The sequence below is a fragment of the Mixophyes fleayi genome, chromosome 1 (genome assembly GCF_038048845.1).
Source record: "Mixophyes fleayi isolate aMixFle1 chromosome 1, aMixFle1.hap1, whole genome shotgun sequence".
In the NCBI taxonomy this organism is placed as follows: domain Eukaryota; kingdom Metazoa; phylum Chordata; class Amphibia; order Anura; family Limnodynastidae; genus Mixophyes; species Mixophyes fleayi.
In genome coordinates, this window is record NC_134402.1 from 103,757,252 (window position 1) to 103,781,190 (window position 23,939).

General features: G+C 37.2%; 2 protein-coding genes across 2 annotated transcripts in view; one reads left to right on the top strand and one right to left on the bottom strand.

The window, feature by feature from the left end:
* Positions 1-23,939, top strand: part of LRBA (LPS responsive beige-like anchor protein) — a 478,343-nt gene that overhangs the window by 289,283 nt on the left and 165,121 nt on the right. The window contains exons 38-39 of the mRNA XM_075198883.1: positions 2,253-2,399; positions 5,598-5,734. Coding sequence (XP_075054984.1) covers positions 2,253-2,399; positions 5,598-5,734 — 284 coding nt within the window. The remainder of the gene's footprint in view (positions 1-2,252; positions 2,400-5,597; positions 5,735-23,939) is intronic.
* On the bottom strand, positions 7,486-10,435 carry MAB21L2 (mab-21 like 2). The gene has a single exon (XM_075198870.1). It carries the CDS (start codon positions 9,874-9,876, stop codon positions 8,797-8,799), a length of 1,080 nt encoding a protein of 359 aa, XP_075054971.1. The 5' UTR covers positions 9,877-10,435; the 3' UTR covers positions 7,486-8,796.

The window sequence follows — 23,939 nt, forward strand, 5'->3', positions numbered from 1 at the left end:
TTATAAACTGGTAAAGAATGTTGCAAGAAAGAAAAAGTCTGCAGTGTTCACTGCTGCTAACAAATCCCTTTATTAAAGTAGTACTATGAATAGGAGACAGACTTTTTCAGCTATATGGCAGCGTTCAGTTACCAAATTTTCGCACATATTTGCTTGTCTAAAGACGTTTTAACATTTAAAGAAAGGCAAAACCACAAAACAATAGAGTTCTAACTTATCAAAATATATTTTCTTTTTGTTTTAAAACTTTAACAATAAAACGGTTAACATTCAAAGATACAAAGGAATATCTGTATTTTTGCAAAAAATACATTTCTGAGAGATGATTTATGTGATATCTATTTCTTGGTAACACTAAATAAGTTTAGGGGTGATATTTCATGACAAGCATTACGACACTCATGTTAATAAAAATGCAAGAACTAATGGAAAGCGCTTTTCTATGATAAATAACTTATACTGGTATAGTTTACTAAACCGTTTTACAAAACTAAAGTGAAAGTGGACCCTTCTACCAATGTTACAGACTTGTGGAGCGCTAGGGATTTGCTGGATTGGGCAGATTACAGTGTGAGAAAGTGACGCTTCCAATCTCTGAGAGGAAATGTTGACATCTTCTTGAAATGATGATTAAACCTATAAAGTCTAGACTTGGTTTTGAAAACTGCAGATATTTTATGGCCAGTTCTAAACACAATCATTATCCTTTAATTTGTGTTCAGGGTAGCTGCGCTCTAATTACTGAAGGAAAGAAAAGAAACTCCTGTGGCAGAGCGCTATTAGGCCACTGAGATTTGTGAAAGGCCCCAGCCCATGTGGTGTGTATTAGAGCAATGTTGGTAATTTCACTGCTGCTAACTTAAAATCCTCAAGGGGGAGTTAATTACAGGAAAACCATTCCAAATATCAATAAGCTGCATATTTTCCATGACAAGGGGTTTCTCAGCTCAGGTTGAACAATTGCAAAATGTTGCACATATGCTACCTTCACAAGCTGGAATGGTGTTTCATTTCTAGCTGTATTAGAGGCTCTCTTCCTCGAATGGCAGCCTTGTAGCTTTATAGAGTTTTATTTATGTAAAGACAAGTGTTCTCACGAGGGGGGGGAGGGCACATTTGTTTCCTTGCACCTTTTGATTGAAAGTTTGCAATTTATGCCCCAGGGTTGTACAAGACATATCTTTTGTCTTGTACTGTTAGTGTATCGAACAACAGATATTGTATGCTGGTGAGATCTGTGTTGTTCATTTTACAGGACTATAAATTTTGATTTAAAGGTTTCAATTAAAGGAATTCTTTTAGAAATTTAAAGGAATATTAATTTGTTTAACAGCATTATTGTTCTATCACATCTGGTAAACAATCTAATTTGTCATTCTGCAATTATTGATACTTAGGTCATTATTGTCATTTTTTTTTTTTTTTACATTCGCAAACTTATTGACAGTCCTGTTTGATTTGCTTTACGATCCCTAATAATGTGGTCAATATACATAGTTTGTATAACAAAATCTGTAGTCGTGAATTTTTCATTTCTCCTAATATCTACTGATTGCTTACCTGAACAAGGGGCCCACAGCCCTAACATGGCTGTTTTCTATATTCAATATATTAGTACATGTAGCTATATCACATTTATAATGGACTGGCTAAATGGTTCTTAAATAAATACACACTAAAACTGTTTATTGTCATGAGATTTTTTCCTTTTAATTAATGATAGTTTTCTAATTGTAGTCAATATTTAATATTGGGTGGATGTAATGATAGCCTTAAAAAAAATGTAAACTATTTCCTGATCAACATTAGTAATTATCGGCCTCTTCTGATTCTACCACATGGTTAACAAATGGTGATGCAAACAAAGGAATTCTTGAACTTGAGTATTCACTTAAAAAGGCAAGTGACTTTGTCACCATAATATAGTTAACTCATAGAAGCTTATTGTTAAGAGTAAATGCAAAACGTGCAATACACTGGTGTACATTTATACGATGTCTATAAATTAGAATAAATACCCTGTTACCAGCAGTCATTAGCTTTGTCACAGTATGCATCAGTGAGTGAATAGATGTACTAAAATACCTCTTGACGACAGCAGTTATTTTTGATGCACGGTGCAGTTAACCATTTATTTATTTTCAGTAACCGTTTGTGAATGTTTTCCATCCATTAGCTGGAATACTGCATTTCACAATACTAAAGGTGCCAAGCTACAGTACACTTTTGTGATGCACCTCCTTTACTTGTAGATTCAGAAGAAGATGCCATTGTGAAGGGAAAGCAGTCCATCAAGACTCAGATTCTGGGAGGTCAGAACTCTGAGAGTGATAGCCTTCTGGAAGGAGATGATGACACCTTGTCCTCACTGGAAGAGAAGGATCTGGAAAACCTGACAGGTAAACTGGAAGCTGAACCTTTCTTAGCTTGTCCATGTCGTTCACTTGCTACGTTTATTGTCCTTTCCTCTAAACCCCTGTTTGCAGAACTCCTTTCCCAATTTTCTTACCCTTTTGAGTCAGTGCTCCTGCCCATGGTGTTCTCTGCAGACAGAGCATGTACTCTGCTTCCCAGACATTTGCGGTGGTGATCTTTTATCCATCATACTTGACCCTTTAATTACTGAGCTGCTACCCATGTTTAATAACCCTGCAGGCTGTGCTCCTGCCCACTTTTACAGATTTTTTTCATTACTGACCATGCAGAGTGAGCGCCTATCCATCTAGGGATATGGCTGGACAGTTACTCTCCAAGATGTAGCATATATATTTTCCATTTTATTTGCCACCAGCCTAGTTCTCTGTAAAAGGGTGTTGGCATGTAAGGTGCACAGTTGCTAAATTGGGGCATATTTCTTTATGTTTAAAGCAGCAGAATCTCTTAAGTACAGTCCTGCCTACACTCTGAAGTTCTACCCACCTCACCCACACTGTGTGCCACACTTCTGCTCACCTTAATATCATTTTTGTTAACATTGCATAGAATATTTAATAAATAAATATATAAATAAAACCCAATTACCGGTATATAAATTGTTCACATTAGCATAGTATGGTGGCTATTAATAAAAATAAGGAACAATTACAACTTTATTTATTTTATTTTTTTTGTATTCTTTTTGGTCGTCAAAGATGATGACCTGGTTCAAGCTGTGAATCATCAATTGCACAGTATACTTTTTTCAACTCAGCTGGTTTACTAATTAATAAACAGTAACTATAAAGCTGGTGCATCTGCATGGTGATTAGTTACTCCTGTCACCCAAGCAGCCCAGTAATGTCCTGCTCTGTAACACTCCAACTGGAACTACATTTTTTCTCTTATTTTTCCCCTTAGCTTGTGTTATGGTATGAATAGCATATTTTCACTACAATTCCCCACCGGCCTTATTTAGTTTAGAAATTACAGGTACCAGAAAATGCTGCAGCACTCTAATTGGCTTCCACTTGGTTATTAGGGGGTGCCTATTCTAGCTTATGTCTGTGCAGACGGGGCCTGATTCATCTCCTATTTCCCCAAAGCCCCCTGCGCTGTGTCAATCACCCAAAATCATTGATTTCAAAACCTTGGTTAGAATAGCTTGCCGTGCTGGGACTTCCTATTCATTGACATTGAATGAATGATGCAGCTGAGGGACTGGTCCCATATGTACAGGCTGTATGCAGGAGCTGTAGGTTTTCTCCATTAACCAGGCCCAGGCATTTACAGGTACCACTCTGTCCCATTTAACTTCAATGCTAAATGAGATAAGTTGGAGTCTATGACTTGTAGGTTATTTTAGCCATAGAGAATCTAATGGTGTAAGAGTTGGAAGTTTATATATAGATAATCTGCTTTTAAACAGGTGATTATTTATAACTGCTTGGACTTCATAACATGATCATAATCCACTAAAATATTAGATAGTTGTCCAGGTGTGAATGATTGAATGTGTTCTTCACTGGTTATTGCATTCATTATTTTACATGTACAATATAGATGCTGTGCGATTAGGATACTGCAGCTGTGCTAGTTTCCTTTGTCATATTGCACCATACCTCCTTCAGTTGGATCTTTTTTTATTATTATTATTATTATTATTATTATTATTATGCATTCATTACAATTAAACAGCAGTCACTGTTGAATAAAAAATTTTATTTTAAAATAAATGTGATTTTTTTAAATGATTTTAGTAGAAAGGGACACAATATTGAGAATAAATTTAGGCAAAGTTGGAGATATTAAATAACACCAGGTTTCATCATTTCAAGGGGTTTACCGAAAACAAAAATCTGAAACAAGATTACAGGTTTCCTTTCTTAAGGTATACACATCCTGTTCAGAGCAATACAATGATAGTTTAATTGAGGTGACAGAGATTTAATTACATAATCCTGGCAATGGCAATAGGATTAAGAGGTAATCCTCAATAATAAAGTAGTATGCCTTGGAAATGAAGTGTTGTCTGGCCCTCTCCACCCCCTCATGGACCAGTCTGCCCTTGCCTCATGCAGCTGCCCTTTCCCTCCTGTAATTGAATGTCGGGGAGTGATTGGAAAAATGTTATTTCGCCTCTGGATTACATGCTAATGCACAGGGTGCAAAAGAACACAGAGCTGCTTATTTCATTCATTTGTGAGGATGAGCGCTGGGAAATCAAGGCAGGTCTGTAACTATCTGCTGCCCATCTGCAAACACAATGTATATGTACACTGGGAATAGAGGGCAGAGCCTGCTCTAATCTCAGCAGAGCATCTTCCTCATTGTTCAAATGGCACACATGAAGATTGATGGCAGATTAAAGACACTCACCCGTCTAACAATCGATGGAAATGACAATTCATCTGAAATTTTTTGGCAGTAATTCACCAAAATCATTACCTGGCCCCGTGCTCCTCATCCCTCAGCACTATATTAATCCGGAATTTCCATGTCACTCATGCACTACACGGCTACCTGAATAAAGATATTGTTTCTATGCAGAAATGATCTCGCTGCTAAAGTATTGACCAGCGGATCAATAAGCATGTGTATGGTGTGCATGGAGGATTTCTGAGGGTTCATATGTGTAAATGTATGTGCATTGTGCAGAATAATGCTTACCTCCATTATACTGGGCTCTGCAGAGATGAGGCCGAGGAAATGTGATTATTTTAATGTGAGTGCGCTGAGTTGGAAAGAGCCCCCGGCTGCATGTCGTATGCTCAGAAATCATCCCACATCATACACACTGGGAAATACACAGAAGTCCTAACAGAGACACGAATTCCCTGGCAAAGTGAAGCCTGCACTATAAAATATTATTCTACCTAAAATATACGTTAAATATCTGCTGCTAGGTTTCACTGACTCAAACGGGCCGAACCACATCTGTTCTCTAATGGTAGAAATAGCAAAAGCTGCTCCTGCTCACATTAATGTATTTGCTTATAACAATTAGACTGCTGACCAGTGTGAATGTACTGTACTGTTATATGGGGGAAATAACGGTCCAGGTGTACCCTAGATCCTAATACACATGATTAAACGCAAGTACGTGTTTCTGGTGCGGCTCTATATTGTTATATTAATGGGGGGTTCTGCTTCAGGGGTCTCACACAATTATTTCTTGGCAGGTCCGGTGAGCCTGAGCACTCCTGCTCGATTAGTAGCTCCCTCCATTGTGTTAAAGGGTACCCTGTCCATCACATCATTTGAACTCTACTTTGAGGTGGACGAAGATGATCCGAGCTTTAAGACAATTGATCCAAAGGTAAGTGAAACCCGCCTCTTAGATGCGCAGTTAGCCGTCATTAATCACCTGAAACACGCTGCTGATTCCCTACCTCTACCCAAGGAGCCAAGCCAACGTGCTGGTGTCTACATATGGATATGTGTAGGATTAACATTTTTTGATGTGCCTAGAATATTATTTTAAAATTATCCCATTTTTTCCACGGCACAGTATAAGAATAATATCTTAACACCCAATTGATAGGAGTTTAATCGGTAAAACATAGTTTTTATTTACATTGACTTTGGCTAAGGGAATGTTAACTGGCATTGGTACTTTGTAATAGCTGTGTACCAGAACGAGAAACGGTTTAATGAGACTTGTTTACATGTACTTCCTATGTAACATAGTTTCTCCCCATGTATAAGTGCAAGCAGCTATTATTGATCGGTGAAGCACTTGGATAAGGGGGATATTTAATGCTTTGCTCCGGGCTGCCCATGGGCCTATCCTGACTGCTACTGGATCAGCCTATAGTGTACGGATCACTGCCTTTTGCTTCTAGAGAATAGATTATCTCCTAAATGCAGTGGCTACCTTTACCGTTTAGTTGTGCGTAAATATTTAAACACAGGTTGAAATTGTGTCCTAATTAAAACCAAGGTTTTGTTTTCCGTTTTTTTCGGGGGGTTAATATAAGTACGTTTATATTGATCTGCCCTCATGTCATTTACATTTGCTAACGTTGTGCTTGTTTAGAACGTTACTGTGCTTTTACATTGGTAAATGTAAATACCCTACTTAAGTCGTTCTACTTATTTCCAATTAGTATTTGTCTAGTTAAACCTAACTTGATACTTCATATTGTACATATTAGACATGGTTGCTACGCGTGATTAACAAGCATATATTATGCACAATATGTATATTTTAAAAGAAAACAAGACTGACATGTCGTGTTCTGTCATGTATATGTTAGAGATTGTGTTAATCAGTGTAGAACAAAACATTATGACAAGCTTTATAGCAAGCCTGTGGTGTAGATACGATCTGAGAGATAAGATCCCTGTTTATATTCACACTTTGTTGCTTGTTTTTGCAGCGATTCGGTAGCCAGTGGCTAACAGCCTGTTTGTCATTAAAATAGATGAGTTTGACATTACAGGACATTTCCCTTTTAACGTAGTATATTGAATCTCGCTGTTTCTTTTTTTTTTAATAAAAATGTCTTGCTAAAATACGGTGAAAAAAAATAATATTGTTAAAATATATTCGTGGTATTTATAATGTGCAATCCTTAAGTTTTAGTGTACTTTTTCAGATTTTTTAAATGAATACGTTCCATTTGTTCAGAATGATCGTCTTACTTTCAAAGCGTCTTAAATCTATTTTTTATTTTTCTGCATTAAGCAAGTTGTTTAAAATTGCATTTCATTTCTCTCTCAACGCAATAATTTAAAAAGTATTTTTACTGTTAGCTGTAGTGTGTTTAATTGTATTTTAGACCTCAGACTTATCTGTCTGCTAACACGGACACCAATTACAAAATAGTATTTTTTAATCGTGTTTTGCTAATATTTCCAGCACTATATTTGTTGATAGTCAGTACTAAACAACTGATATAATTATTACAATAAGAGGAATGAAAAGATTTTGGGATATTTGGGCTCTTTCCGGAGTAAATGAATATAATGTAAAGTACGTTGTATTTACGTATACCCATCACAAATATATACATGACTTTCTCACTCATCCAAATACAAAATCACGTATCCTCTAATCACAGCCCACAAGACAAGGATCTGAAGTTATAGCTTTTTTTTATTAGTCCTCCTTCAGGTTTCAATGTGTCAGCTGCAGACCACAGTCTGACGTTGGCACTAAAATACATTTAACATTGGTAAACTTTTAAAAGAGAAATTTGTACATATAGTTTAAATAATTTTTTGTTCACTTTGTGACAAACATTCAGGCAAAATAAAAATAAAAGAAAATTGCTACATTTTATATGAAAATGTACCTTAAATTTTCTTAAGTCCGATTGCTTCTCGTGTGACTTGATTCACATTGTTTGAAAGGAGAGAGTCCCCCTCTCCTTCTGTGCAACGAAATGTCATTTTACGTCTCAGCTCTATAGAAAAGATCCCTTTGAAGGGTGCTGGAGCCTGGTCCACTCTTACTTTTCTCATTACACATTAGTAATGGTACTGCCAAACGTAGACAAAGAAATTGCTCTGTGCTCCCAATTAGCCCAAGAGCACCTAGTGAAGCAAATTTCTTTTAAATATAGCTCTAGTGAGTGCTGGGATCGCTTTACAGTCTGTATCTGGAGTCCTCGTGAAATGAAATGTAAGACAAAGGAGTTAGGAAAAAGTTGTGATCAATGCTTTTGAGAGTATTCGAAACAGCCTTGTAAAAATAGCTGCAGTAGCATTAACTGTATAACTTAAATAAGATCCATTAATAAAAAACAAAAAAACATTTTGTACCCATCTCGTTTTGTGACAGAGGGGTCATGAGGCTGATGCTACGCAATGCCACTATTATGTCACAAATGGGTTAAACAGAGTGATATTTAGCCGTGTGCATTTTAAGCAGGCTGCAATCACTTGGCATAAATTATTGCTAGAATCATTCAAGTGATAATTCGAATCCCCCAGCCTGTTTAGTGATCTGCAAGTGCATTTAATATTTAAGTGTGCTGTGTGTTTGTACTATAGTGAACAAAAAATATATAGAATTGACCATAACTTTTTATGCACTCCTGATGTGCTTGCAGTGCTTGTGCTACTTTCGGATACAGCAAAGTAGGCTTAAGTGTGAAATGTTCCGTGCATGGGGAGACCGAGATTCTCGTAACTTGGAATGTATACTCCACTCATATATACTTTAAACTTTCCCATGCAATGTCCTTTGGCCTGCAGTGGAATTCAGTCTTCCTGATGCAATGTCTTTTGGTCTACAGTGGAATGTAGTCTTCCATGGTTCTGGCTGGCAGTGGGATGTAGTCTTCCACATGCCATGTTTCACAAGGCTGTGCCATGTTTATGTCCTCTTAACATGAGTTACTGTCACTATGTGCTCTGACAGCACCCAGTTTCTCATAGTTTATCCAGACTCTTGGGGTTGGTGAGGATCTCTCGAGCTAGTCTCCAAGTTTGCTTGGCTGCACTCTCCAACGCAGAGTGAGGTTTACCCTGGAAGAGGTCGAGGTTGGGCAGGAAGTAGTGTGGGCACCTGCGGCACTGCAGGCAGGAGATAAGCTGGAGTAGGATACCATTCAGTCGGTCCCCTAGGCATGCCTCATCCCAGTCTGTTTCCCGGGGGTGCTTCTCGCACTCGTATAACAGCAGTGTCTTCATGTGATAATTGTTCAGGGGCTGGCCAGGTAGTTCTAGGTGACGGTCCCGTAATGTCTTCAGGACAGACAGACACTTGTTCCTGCAGCCCCCCAAAAGCAGACGGTTCTCGGCCTCTGCAAACTGTAGCACCCAGGCATCGCTCTCTGCGGAGCTCTGCTTGCCTGTCAGCGAGTAGCATTCTTTGGACAACAAGTTGAAGCCCTCAGCTTTCACTTCTGCCACCCGGTTAGGGCCAGGCCATGGGATGTGAGGTAGGGGCCACTGCGCCGCGCTGCGTGGCCAGATGCCAGTGCATTTGAAAGCTGGGGTGATCTGCACCACATAGCGCTCCCGGATACGTAGCCTGACCTCACTGGTGTCCGCGATCATCTTCACCACGTCCCGGTAACTGCACTTGTCCACGGCCTGGGCCACCAATGTCTGGAAACGAGAACGGATCTTCCTGGCGGAGAGGTACCCGGAGGCCGTGATGAACTCCACCCATAGGGACATGCTTCGCTTCCGGCCATCGCTCAGCTTGAGAACCGCACAGCCTGGGAGGGAGCCGTCATCCACGAAGTTGAAGACCCCCATCTGGTTGAGGTACAATACCACCTCAAACTCTGTTGGGGAGACCACTTCCAAGCCCTCGTACCTGGCATCGATCTCAGTAAGAGAACTGATGAAGCGGGGCTCCTGCACCTCCACCTCCTTCAGCACATCAGACACTACCTTGCACACCTCCCGGATGGTCTTGGCGATGGCCGCCTTCCTGGCCTGGCACCGCTCTGTGTAATATTTGTTAAGCTGGTATACCAGCTTGGCCTGGGCGGCAATCATATTTGGGCACAGGTCCGGGCTGTACACCGGTGGATCGCAGTACGTTGAGGGATCCAATGCTTTGCTACGTGTTAATCAGTGTAACAAACAGATACTAATTGGAGGTGAACCTGTGTGGATGGATTCTCCGCTATGTATTGTAGCAGCGATGGGTTGTGGATGAGCACGCCCTCGGAGTTGCTGCTGATTGGTATTCTGACCTTTGAAGTTGTTGCTTTAAGTCCTGTCAGGTCGGTGACAAGTGCTCGTAAAGTGTTCATAGAAGAGGAGATGCGCTAACCAGCAGCGATCACAGCATCCCAAGTGTACTCAGTCGCATCATCATCAGGCTGAGTTGGCTCTTGTGTATGGCCCCTTTTCTTATTATTTTTTTCCCTCTTCTTAGAGGCGTAGCCCGTGCTGTTGTGTGCACAACCAATCCTTAGACAGCCGCTAAGAAAGTTATCCTTGGTTGCGTAAATAGATCTGAATTTATAATGAAGCCAGTTGAGGTCAGGATGGCACATGCAGAAGTGGCATAGTATACTGGAGGCTTGCTGTGTGCCCTCCTAGCTCTTACTAGCTGTGTCTCATGGCTATTGCAGGAGTTGCATAGAGTTTTATAAATGGTCCCAGGGCCCTGGAGGGGGGCGGGCCTTCCTCCTTACAATAGAATGCTTAGCTGTCAGAGCCTCAGCCAATCGGAGTCCACGACGGTCTGAGATAGTGCAGCCTTCTACAAGCAAAGATTGAGCTGCACCTAGACCGGCGATTCTAGCAAACAAACACCCAGCGACACCCTGTCTGCTCACCGCTCTCCTCTTCACCTGCACACCGCTCATAGGAGGCTGCTGCTACTGGTACCTCGCTTCTCCAATAACATCTGACAGTCACCGTTGATTTAAGGGACTTTCGGATTTGACTAAAATAGCTGCACGTTCAAGTGGTTTTGGAATAAACCTGTTAGGTGCTGTGCTTTGTAGTGGGGTCTAGTGGCTGAATAAAGGGGAGGGGTGCTTGCAGTGATTGCTATGAGTAAGAGCAGTGAAAGTGACATAAAAGAGACTGGCAGATCTGGTTTAGGATGACTTCTTTGATGGAAAGGCAGGGAACGCATTGTGTCCAGGGGCCTCCTGCTCCTAGCAAGGGGTTAACACGTGACATCAATTCTCCCCTATTATTAAACATCTGTTTTCGTTTCACATCAGTCTGATCAGCAAAAAAAAGTAAAACGTGTATTGCAGAAAATAGCAATAAAACACTAGTGCTGGACAATACAGTTTTAATAACATGTTTATCCTTGTACCCTCTATTCAGTTTTGAGTACCTGTCCTTATTTGCCACAGACCAAATCACCCAAAAATATTGTAGCATTTCTTTTGAGGTTGCACTTGAAATGCTTTTCGTCCGATATTGTTCATAATGTTATACATGGTACTTTTGTTTTGTTTTAAATAATATGTAAGATCGTTTTTTTACTTTATATTATATGGTACGGTGTTGTATTATCTTCTATGTAATTTGTATAAATATATTTTGACATGCACAAATACAAACAAAAATCCTCTTTTACCCTCTACTATATCCATTATCTTTGCAAATTGATGTTTAAATGATACATAAAAACTAAATATTCCTAATATACAATTATGATTTGTGTGTGTATGTGTATATATATAATATATATATTACGTGTGTACATGTATTAGATACACACAAATTAACATTTTATGTAGCATAAAATTTCTTAATGGTAAATTATGAAATAATTTCACGCTTTTCTTCTTGTTAAATAGGGGTAATACATTTTGACTTATTTACCTGTGTGAAACTTAAATTACTCCTAAAAAATTACTTCCATAACGTAATTGTGTTTTTACACTTTTTAGGGTTAAATTAAGCTTCAGTCAGGTGTAGTCTTTTGCCTCATCATTTCAGCCGATAGAGGTATTTTAATGTCGATTTCTTTATAGGAGATAAAACCACGTCATTGTTCTAATTCACTGGTCGCTGTGGATATATAAAAAAAAAACGTAAAAGGTTAATGTATACACCTGTGTGCACAATGTGCGTGACCCTGCTTTTATCCGTACACTCCAATCTAATGGGATCCTAGTTCTTGTTTACGAACATGTCACTTTAGTTTCATTTTAAAGCGGCCTGTATTTGCAAAATAATTCATATTATTTATATATCATTTTTTAAGTAAAGTGTGCATATATATGGGTGTGTGTGAATATATGTATGTGTGAATATATATGTGTGTATGTATGTATGTATATATATATAATTTTCAACAAAATACACGCACAAATAAATGATCATTTTAATGTTATTCTAGTAATATGGATACGAGCGATGGACGCGATAGTATAGTAAGAAAGTACGTAAGCTTTGCTGTTAAACCTTGCTGCAAGATTCCGTACAATTGATGGGCATCACTCGTCATCTGTGGAAGCATTGCCTCTAAAGTGTGTAATGTAGAAGACACCGTCAGCCCCTGCACAACAGGACAGGTAGGGTGCATTAGGGGCAGTGCAGTGTTTGGAGGTGCTGGTGAAGGATGTGCTGATCATTGAGGGGGGTGAAAGCGGTTAATGTATAGACTGGCACAAAGGATTAGAAATTAGCCCTCATTGCGGATGCACAGTTCTGGAACGCGATTACACCTCTTACACTAACCTGAACTCTTAGGTCTCGGCTTTACGTGATGATGGATTCATCGCTAAGTGCAGTCTTACGTTGTGTCTTGTGTAGCCTGTCTCCTGGACTTGTAATGTACAGCGCGGAGCGCAAAGATTTGATATTTGAAGTTGCTACAAACTGCCAGGATATTTATTTGGTAACATCCGTCGACACAACTTTCCCCTGCCTTGTCTGGACGGGTAGGTAAATGTCACTTGCGAGAAGAGGGTTAAAAACAAGCCATACGATGAATTCAGAGGGGGATTTTAAAAGCCACTTGACGCGTGGAGATCGCTTGATGTGCCCTCATCCTGCTGATCTCACTTGTGTTAATGAGTCCTGGGAGGGAACACTCCGGATCTTTATAGTACCCTGACAATTTCATAATTATAGGGGAGCCGATTGTTAAACACTTGTTTGTTTGGTTTAAGCAGTGTTTATTCCGGGAGCAGATCTGTGCCATCGGGAAAGCACTGCGACTTCCTTTTCAGTCGGACAACGACAGAACTGCTTTTTAGCGCACAAATCTCATTACTCTTTATTTCTTTGTTTTTAATAATTGTCAGTATTGCCCACTCTGCTCTGACATTTTTACAAGGCAGTTTCTTCTTTATTGGTTTTATAAATCAAGGTTAAAGGTTACTAAATATGTTGCAGTTTGAAAACAAAACACCAAAAATATTTAAGAAATGTTTGTATGGTGAATTTGTATATTAAATAATTTACAGTACTAGACAATGTCAATATTATTGTAATGGTGTGTATGTGTTTAGGTTATTTTTTTTATATTTTCTTCTGATTATATTTTTATTTTTTATCTAGTTTAATTCTAGGCTGTTTTAGTTCTGTTCATCTTTCAGCAATTAAGTTGGATGGCTGGATATTAGAAGTAAAGGGCTCAGCTTAATTTAAAGTAGATTGTACCTTTTTCACAAATTCCGCATTTTGTGTAAATGTATGTCCTAATAGGGATCAAAAGTTTCAACTTTTGCAAGTAATATGTGGCCATTTAAAGTGAGGGATTAAACATGTTATTGCTGTATGAGGAATGATTGGCATTGTAGCATAATGCAATACAGCAGCTTTATAATTAGCACCAACTGCTTAAGTATTTGGAGACACTATATTTCTTTTTAAGGGAACTTAATGTGTTTTTGTTTAATAAAAAAAAAGGTGGTACATTATTCCATTTATAGTAAACTTTATGGGAAAAGAGCTAATGCCCTTTGCCTGTCATTTTAATAAATTCCTGCATTGTTGATGAAGCCTGAATTGCTGCCGGGAATGTATGGATTTGAAAATGTGATTCAGTAATACATTTATTTTTGTCGGCAAAGTAGAGCTAACGGTTTTGGAAATGTCTGAAGATATGACGGTCTTAATCCTGTTTACAATACTAGTAAATTGTGCCTGCCTGTTTATTGCTTTTGTTACTGGGAACTTTTCATTTGTTCAGATGCACACATCATATAATAAAATGCTTTGTGTCTGCAGTTCCCGAAGTCTTGCCCCATTTTATAGGCACTAAATTATGCAAGCTATTATTTTTATCCATATTTTTTATTAATAATCATGTATTGCTCCAAAGGCATATTTTATTTTAGAGTTTTTAATCATATTGTAGTTGTTCCGTTTTACACAGATGCGTATGTATTTTTAAACGCAGGGGCTGTGTATTATGAAATGAAGAAATTAGCATCTTTCCCAGATTTTCTGTTTTAGGTTTGGCAAATATTTTTTATTTTTGTAGTGCTAACTAAAAATATTTCTTTTTGGAATGCAGGAAGTCTAGCCCTGCTTATATATTTATTGTACATAATATAGACATAGTTCTGTCTACTTCATCATTGCCCCTGAAACTGAGCAAAGGCAATTCCTTCCAGGGCATCTAAAATATCCATTGGAAAATGCCAGGTAGTAGCTGGTGAATATGTGTAGGACTTTTTACTGTAAAGTCATTCTACCAGTGTGCATTCAAAACTTTGTCTCCTGCAATCTTTCCATCTGATATTGACAGCCATGTATTCTTAGAGCATCGCTTGCCGAAATTTGTGTGTGTGGTGGTGGTCTGTTAATATAAATTTTTAATTAAAGTCATAAATTAGATTTTGCATGCAAATCTCTGAGCACTGGTGTTTTCCAGTATGTGGATAGGATTTACTAAAGCCAAATAATAATGTAGAGCTGTTGTACAGCAAAGAAAACATTAACTGTACTTAGCATTTCCTGAACGTTCCTGCACTTTAGTCGTTTATCCTTTTATTAAATTATAAATTTGATCTTGGTTTCATGTTTCATATTTTAGCTGTCTCTACTCATGTACCTTCTATATGCATGTGAAGACTGTGCATCTCTGTAGCCAAGTCATATAAAATGGTCTATAAAACATAAGTTACATTTCCATAGTGTGCCTGAGTTATTGAAAGTCACGACTTATCTTGTAGCATATCATCTTCCATAGTGTCCAGCTTTTAGTTTGTAACCCCATAGTCTTATTCTGCAGTATATGATGCCTAAAATTGCCGTCAGCTAGAATTCCCCCCCCCCCCTCCCCCCTGTGTTTTTTATTTTATTTTCATATTGAATGTAAACTGTAGAAGTTTGGTGCAAGAGATATGTAAGTGCTGGTTTCTGTGGGAAGCAATACCTCTCCCTCAGTTATCTGCCTATGAAACACGTCTGTCATTTTGTTTATGCCAAGGCCCTTCTTTGTACTAAGCTAGCTGTATATATGTTTATTGTCCTATTTTTGTTTGCAAATCCAGGGTTCCAACTGCTGCTGCTTAGAGAAAAAATCTAGCCACAGCATATTAATGTCATGTAATTTATCACTTGATGACGGCCTATAGCATCATCATGCATAATGTTCCAGCTTTAGCAACATTTTCGTTTCCTTTGCTATGCACTTCTAGAACCTTCTGCAACCGGGGATTGCTATTACACTGTCTGTCGCTGTTCTGCAGATCTGAAAGAATAGCGTTTTTTAGAAGCTAGAATACACCCACCGATCCAGCACTTTACATAAAGTTTTGAGTTGAGGCCTAGTGTGTGTGTGTGTGGGTATTTGTTCGTATATGTGTGTGTGTATATGTATGTATGTATTATACGCACGCACGTTTTGGTACATATTAATGCCAATGTATGGTACTGGGCTCCTTTATCTACATTTTTCAATGTACCAGTGTTCCCCACATTGATTATTCTGTAGGCGATGTAGGTGTCTTACCAGCAAAGAAACAGCTCCCTAGTTTGGAGTTCGCCAGGGACAGGGAAATTGGCTTTTTAAGACTGTTGCAAGATGCAAGGATCCGAAGAAGGAAAAACAACTGGAGTCCACAACAATAGAAGACATACAGCCACTTTACCTAAGAGAAACTCCTTCTGTTTTATTAGTTAGCATGTTAAAATCATAAAGCTTCTTTCATTTCCTTGCTGTATGACAGAAATCATTTTTAGTGATCAAGAGAGAATGGGAACCTTTCCCTAACTAAAAATCAGGATGTAAAACAGCTGTCTAGGCCTAGTCCTGCCAATCTGTTTCTCTTCTCTTTTCTTCCTTCTATCTCCTTTTATTATCTCTGGATCCTAAGGAGCCTTTCTGATTTTCTGGCTGGTTTTGTCTGCTGTTAGGGCCTGGTTTGGTGGGATGAGTGAAAGAACTCTGATCTATAGCTGTGACTGCTTTCATATGGATCTGGACACTGTCCATGCCCTTTCACTTCACTATCAGATAGGCACAGAGAACGACTTGAGGTGCTACCAGATGCATAGTTAATCATTGTATCAGGGCTGCATACAGATCCATCATGGCTTGATTAGGCCTACTCTTTCCCAGCTGTTGCTGATTCCTCGTCTTTCTTAAGTAAAACTGCAGCATGCTCCCTTATTCCCGCAACTCACACTCCGGCATTTGGTGTATGCATGTAAATATGGAACCCTTTCCTAATTTTATGCGTATGATCCTGTCAGAGTGGAAAGAGCTTGTGATAACCTCTGTCACATAGTATCTGGAAAGAGCAGGCAATGCATGGATGTGTACCCAGTGTTTATTGTACATATTATCTACTAATGCAGTTCACAATAGTTATTCTTTCTGAAGGGGTCGCCTTATCAGGTGTTTAATAAGAGCCCCTCCAACTTGACCCCTTCCATAATAAAATGCTCTGCTCCCAAGGTTTGTACTGCATTTACTATTGCTGTAAAGGGGCTAAATGATTTAATTGATAAGAAAGGTACTCTTAAGCATAGTTGATTTTGCTATTATATTTATATATATATATATATATATATATATATATATATATATATATATATATATATATATATATATATATATATATATATATATATTTGGGGGTCTATAACACCCTGTGTTTTCTTACATTCATTTTTGATTTGAAGCCCGACTGCCAACATTTAGTATTTACATAAACAAAACTTTTATCACATTAATGAATAGTTCTTGTTTCTTCTCCTTTACATAATTTCTGATATGCAGCCTGATGATTGTCAGTGTTTTATGTCTGGGACAATGTTAAACATTTTATAGTTTTGTATGTAATGTAAATATGTTGAAATTTAATAACTTTGTAGAGGTAATAATTGTCTTACATTCTATGACTAAGTATGGCCATAACTGATTTTTATTCATATTGTCGAACTTTATTCACTTGCACTGTTTATTTTCTCCTGTACAGACCCCGTGTGTTCTACCTTTCACCTACATGCTATGAGAACTAGCTTTTGCCTGCATCTACTTTATTTTAAGTTTGATTACTGCCTTTGCATACATAGAGCTGGTGAAGACCTAACAATTGTGATTTTGTTTCCCAATATTGTTTTAGGTATATTTTGCCAAAAGATAACCTATTATTCTCGTCTGTTCTGTCATCCATATAAATCACTATAGATTGTAAGCTTGCGAGCAGGGCCCTCTTACCTCTGTTTGTCTGTATTACCCAGTAGTGTTCATTACTGTGTTTGTTCCCAATTGTAAAGCGCTACAGCATTTGCTGGCACTATATAAATAAATGTTGATTATGGTCACTGCATTCAATGGAATGTCTAAATTCAGAGAAGGCAAAATATCTAGATATAATAGTTATCTCATATAACCATTGTGTTTTATGAGGCAGCTTGTTTTTAGTGACTAAATAGATCTCTGTGAAATAATATTGCTTTGCAATAACATGGTATTTCATTGTAATATAGTAGACCTTACTTGAAGTTCAGTGTGTCATATCAATCTGCATTTGAAAGTATCTGTTGCTTTTATAGTAGCCCATGTGAGCTGCATCTAAGCCATTAAGATACAAGCCTAGTGGCTACACAACTCTTTGAGAATGAACAAATATCTCACACATTCTATATCACAAAATGTTTGTTTTTTTTAATTCAATAATTGCCTGCCAATTTACAAGGCAATTTATTAAGTATAATGAGTCTGTTACCTTGCTCTGTGCTAGTTAATGGACTCTATTAATCTTGAATGTGAAGTGTATACGTTGTATAGTTTGCAAAAACATATTACCTAATTAATCATTTGCGTTGCCCTAGCCTTAAGAGCTGACGCTTTATTTGGTAATTTCTTTAAATCAAAGAGAATTTACTAGAATATTGGGTGTTGTATTGATTACATGTAAATCTTAATCCATGCAGCTTTGATATTGAAAATGTGAGTGGTTAATATAGAATTTAAGCCTAAAATTACAGTAAAATCTTTTAAATTAATATACACCTTTTTCATTGGTATGTTCACAGTGATGATAGATGATGAATCTAGCACTAAGATTTTTTTATTATTATTTTACACTTTGCAAATTTTGTAAAATAATTTTTCATTTTTACTGTATTTTTTCTAAATAATAAACTAAGGTTTAAACGTACTTTTTGATATGCATTTTCCAAGAAAGTCCATGGATGGACAGCAATTGGTGAATCTTTGTTTATGAGGCTTCACTAAGGAATTCAGTGTGCGGGTGACTGAAGAGTTCTTCAGTTGTGTGTTCCAGGGCTTGCCCCGACTGATAACACCCTTGTTGGCGTGAAAGTGCAATGCAAATTATGACAGTTACAACTCTCTGTTTTGTTTAACTTGTCAATGGATTTCCTGGCTCTGAGCCCATGCAATGGTGTTTCTAGCTAGCCCATACTCACCCTAAATTCAAAAGGTCACATTTATACCGGCAGCCCTAGGCAGGGCCTAATTGATGAGGAGGGCAAAGACAGAATTTACTGTTGTGCTAGCTAGTTTTATATCAGTGTCCTGAAAGCATTAGGCAGTCAGAGCCCTTTCTCATGTAAAGGCCGACCCTAGACAGAAGCTGGCAATCAAAGGAAGCAGTCACAGGAACCAGTGCAAGCGGGCTATTGATTTTTCTGTTAGGTCTAAGTAGTTTGTTGGATGGGTAATGGGTGACAGAGGCAGATATGTTGTTATTGATGAATTCTAGAACAGTGGTGACATGACAGGCTCATATTTTTTCGGCATTGACATTATGCAACCAGTAGTGTTTAATAAATCTAAACTCCTTTAGAGCCAAGCTGCTGAAGTAGTGGGAAAATACAGTAGGACTTCTGCTTGTGTGTACATGTAGAATGCATATCAATATTATATATATATATATATATATATATATATATATATATACATATACATATACATATACATATACATACACACACACACACACACACACTCATTAAACACTTTATTCTAATTGATCTATGGAGCATTTAGTGTCTTAACTTTTTTGTCTTTTTTTTTTTATATACTTAGACTTTATGTACATTATTTCCATTTATATCTGTTCTTTTGCTTTTTTTTATAATATGTAAAGGAAGAGGCAGTGTTAGGAAACGTCATCTTTAGCTAATGCAAAATAGTTACCTAAAGGTTATAACCAGACACTTTTGGCATACACAATAAAGCCGTTTTCACAGGTAGTCTTTATAATAATGTAGGTACGTTTTTTATTGGATTGGTTCGCATGTAATACGAGAATAAAATGTAAATATTACTAGCTTGTGAATAAAAGGTATGCATAGCTGTCTAAAAAAATGTCTGGCGTTTTATGCCATGGAGATGAAAAACAGCAACAGCTCTGTGCTTCCTTGAAATATAGGCATGCAATTAAGATGTTTGTACTCCACATAAACAAAGCATGCATAAATAGTTAGGGGAAGGTTAAGTTACCACAAAATGGTTTAGGTTTAGCTTCACCATGTTGCTCTGCATTTAATCAGTGTACACTGCCACAGCAGCACACCAATAACACACTGCCATTCCTAATCCACTTTTAATTCCTGGTTTCCTTTTCCTGATTTCTATGCTTTAAAATAAAAGACAATAAAATGGCTCTTTCGTAGTTTTTTTTTTTTTTTTTTTTTCTGTGCACATTAAGAAGGACAAAATGATCCTGTGGCCAAGATGCATTTGCCAGTAAACTACTGAAATGCAGTTATAATGAACAACATGTCTTGGTTTAATTAAAGTTTATTAGTTATATATAATAATAAAAAAATAACATTTTTCATTGTTATGACTTGTTTTGACGTTTTAAGGTAGACTGGTCTTTTCCCCCAAAAAATGTTTTATTTTCTTAAATTTTCTTTTCCATTATGAAAATATAGTGAATTGTGTGGACTGAAATTATAAATGTTACTAATGTGTCATCATTTGCATTTAAGATATCTCCCTCCGCATAGCAATACAAAACCATTAATCTGATTTCATGTTCAAAATGCACTTGTATATCTTAGCAAGATAGCACATGCTTTTGAATGATTACCCCCCCCCCCCCCAAAAAAAAAAAAGTCTTCCAACAAGATGAAAGGAAACAGGAGACAAAATGTTTTTGAAGAAAAAGAAAAAAACTTCCTCTTAAATAATTCCTAGCCCTCTGGTATCTTGTTTAACATAGTTTGTGATGATACACAGAGAGCTGCAGGTTTCAGAAGTTTTATTATGCAGCATACTGGGCGGTAAAGGCTCTTGCATTGTTTCATGTGTGACTATATGACAGCTCTTTATGGGAACATTTATAAAAGTGGAGTTAAAAATATTTTTATTAAAAAAAAAAAAAAAAAGTAGCATTATTTGAGAATCACATAATCGTGACTATAGAATTCTCAAGCTCCGCCACTTCTTATTCCGGTATATTCTTTTCTCAACTTTTTATAAATATCTCAGAATATGTTACTGTGAACCGCCCAGGGACAGCATGGATACATTAATTTATTTAATCTAAACATACTAGGCCTACTTAAAATCATTTAAACAAATACAAGTAACACAATGACTGTATTTTGCTTACTATTATTGTAGAATGGATATGCAGCATGTCATCTCACTTTATGAGAATTTTACTTTGTTTATATATGTATGTATATTCCTATTGTAGAATTTTAGGATTTATGGGACTGATGCAAAAGACTAAATATTATCTGTAAACTGCTATAAACATTTGTGTGCAAATGTTTGGAATTGCTAAGAAATTTCTTGATTTTTGAAAGAATTAATATATATTTATATTTCATAAAGGCACCATTAAATTGACCTGAAATTATAGTCAATACATTGACAATGTCATAACTTATTATTTTTATTTAATTTAACTATTATATTTATTAACCTTTACATTCAGCCAATAATCATCCATTGGCAGTAATTACATCTTTGTGGACGTTTGGCATTCTAGTTGACATTTTGTGAAGATATGCAGGGGAAATTTGTACCCACGATTTCTCTAACTCTCAGAGGAACAACTGACCGTACAGTCAAGCTCATCCCAAAAGTGCTCAATAGGGTTGAGATCTTTACCGTTGTGTTGGTCAGTCCATCAAAGACAGTACTCCGTCTCTCTGATTGTTCACCAAATAGTTATGCACAGCTTAGAAGTTTGCTTAGGATCATTGTCTTGCTGAATGCTGAAATTTGCACCAAGTGGTATCCTCTCCAGTTCATTATTTTTTGCACACTATGTAAATCTCCCACCCTTCCAGCACCAAAACAGCCTCATACCATTACATTTCCTGCTCCATGCTTGACAGAAAGCAAAACAACAATAGAATAGTGTTTCTTGAAAAAGCGGTTTTGTTTTACCCATTTTTTTAACTCAGAATTAGGATACTGGTGTAATGACTGCTGAAAATAGGGGTTTGTAGTCATATATGAATAATAAATTATAAATCAGTCACTTCAAACAGTAAGCATTGGCAACATTAGTAATGTCTTAACTATGTTTTGAAATCAATTTAATGATTCACTAATTTAAAAATAAAATCAATTCTTTAAAAAAAAAAACCAAGACATTGCTTCATGATTTCAAACATTTGCAGGGTGGTGTGTATCTCTCTCTGTCTTTCTTTTTCTCCCCCTCTGCCACTCCCTCTTTCCTCCCACCCCTCTGTCTCTCCCTCTCCTTAACCACCCTTCTGTCTCTCCATCTTCCTCCCCACCCTTCTGTCTCTCCATCTTCCTCCCCACCCTTCTGTCTCTCCATCTTCCTCCCCACCCTTCTGTCTCTCCATCTTCCTCCCCACCATTCTGTCTCTCCATCTTCCTCCCCACTCTTCTGTCTCTCCATCTTCCTCCCCACTCTTCTGTCTCTCCATCTTCCTCCCCACTCTTCTGTCTCTCCATCTTCCTCCCCACCCTTCTGTCTCTCTCCCTCATTCTATCCACCCCTCTTGCTCTCCCACTCCCAACCCCTCTCCCTCTCCCCCCTCTATCTTTCTTTCCTCCCCACCAGAGCCGTAACCTAGAATTCAAGCGCCTGGGGACAGAAAGACAAATGCTGTCCCCCCTAGCCCTCAATTTTAACCAAATTAAAATAATAATCCTAAATTGCGCAGCCCCTTCAGCGTTGCACCCTGGGCGGTCGCCCCTTTCGCACAGCCCTAGTTACGGCCCTGCTCCCCACCTCTCTTTCTTACTTTTCACCCTGCCCCTCTGTCTCTTTCTTTCTTTTAGATGGTTGGTCCATCCCTTTATTTTAATTACAAGGTGACTATAAATAAAAAAGGTGGGGTGAAAAAGTGAGAGATTAATAAGTTAATCAGAAGTGACATTAGGGTTTTTGTAAAATTATAATTTCCTCATTGCTATGTACACATTACTAGGATGCAAATTCAACAATATGCGGATACATCATATAGTTTCATATAGTTTATAATAATCACTGTAGGTCAAGTTATAGTGATACACAGGTATCAGATTTACAATATGTATCAGCTACCCATCAAACTGCCTATCTATAATGATACACGGGTATCAGATCTACAAATATGCAGTGACTGCTTATCTATTATGATTTATTGCCAAATGGAACTCTATGCTAGTTTTTTTTCTTCCTCGTAGTCCTTAAACTTACATAGTAATGCATATATCTGTATCTCCTTAACAAGATATTTGAGTCTATTTTTGCTTATTTACTAGGAAGCTAAAGACTCTTATATTGGAGACAAACTCATACAATTCAATGAGGACTTTTATAATTCCATATGGATTATAATTAATCCTATAATTATCTAAAAAAGAGTGGCATCAATAAATTTGCACAAAAAAAAGCCTTTAATACTTTACAATAATGAGACAGTAAAAGATGGGGCAGTGGCATACTGCAATTTTTATATCACTTATTTTATGTAATATTTAGCACTTTGCACACAATTTTTTTTTTTTAACCTTTATTTCGCTACTTTCCGTTAAACCAGTTTGTAATTATTGTTAATGTATACTAATAAAATTTGGTAATTTTATCATTTCAGTATATCCCGGAGTGCCTTGATATACACTTATTTTCTCTGATCCTCTTGTAACTTAATATGTGTTCAGGTGCACCCTTCAATTAATGAACAACACTAATACCTTGAATGTATTTGGATAATTATGTTTTAATAAGGGGATGTATTCACCTGTCACCTAGTACGGTTATATTTCTCTCTTAATATCATATAGTGTTTGGTATGTTAGTGTATACTTAAAGTCTGTTTATGATATACTATTCCAGATGTTCTTCCTTTAATTTGGCCCTTGAACCTGTAAACATGTTTTGTTTTTGTTTTTTAAATATTATGCTTTTTCATAATTCATTATCGATCCTCTTAATTTTTAAAAAAATATACATTTTTTATTTTTCATTGGTCCTCAAGAATGGAATGACAAAAATCAAATTTGCCATCAAGCTTTAAAAAGAAAAATGAATACCCATCATTAGATTCTGGTTGTGTCATAATATATACCAGCACACATTATTCTTTGTATAAAGTTTACTCTTAATTGACATATACTTACATTAGAATTTATATCATCTTCATATATCACTTATAATAGGACATTCAATCTTAATGTGGCAATTTATATTGCATTAGTATTTGTCTGTTTTTTAATTCACTGA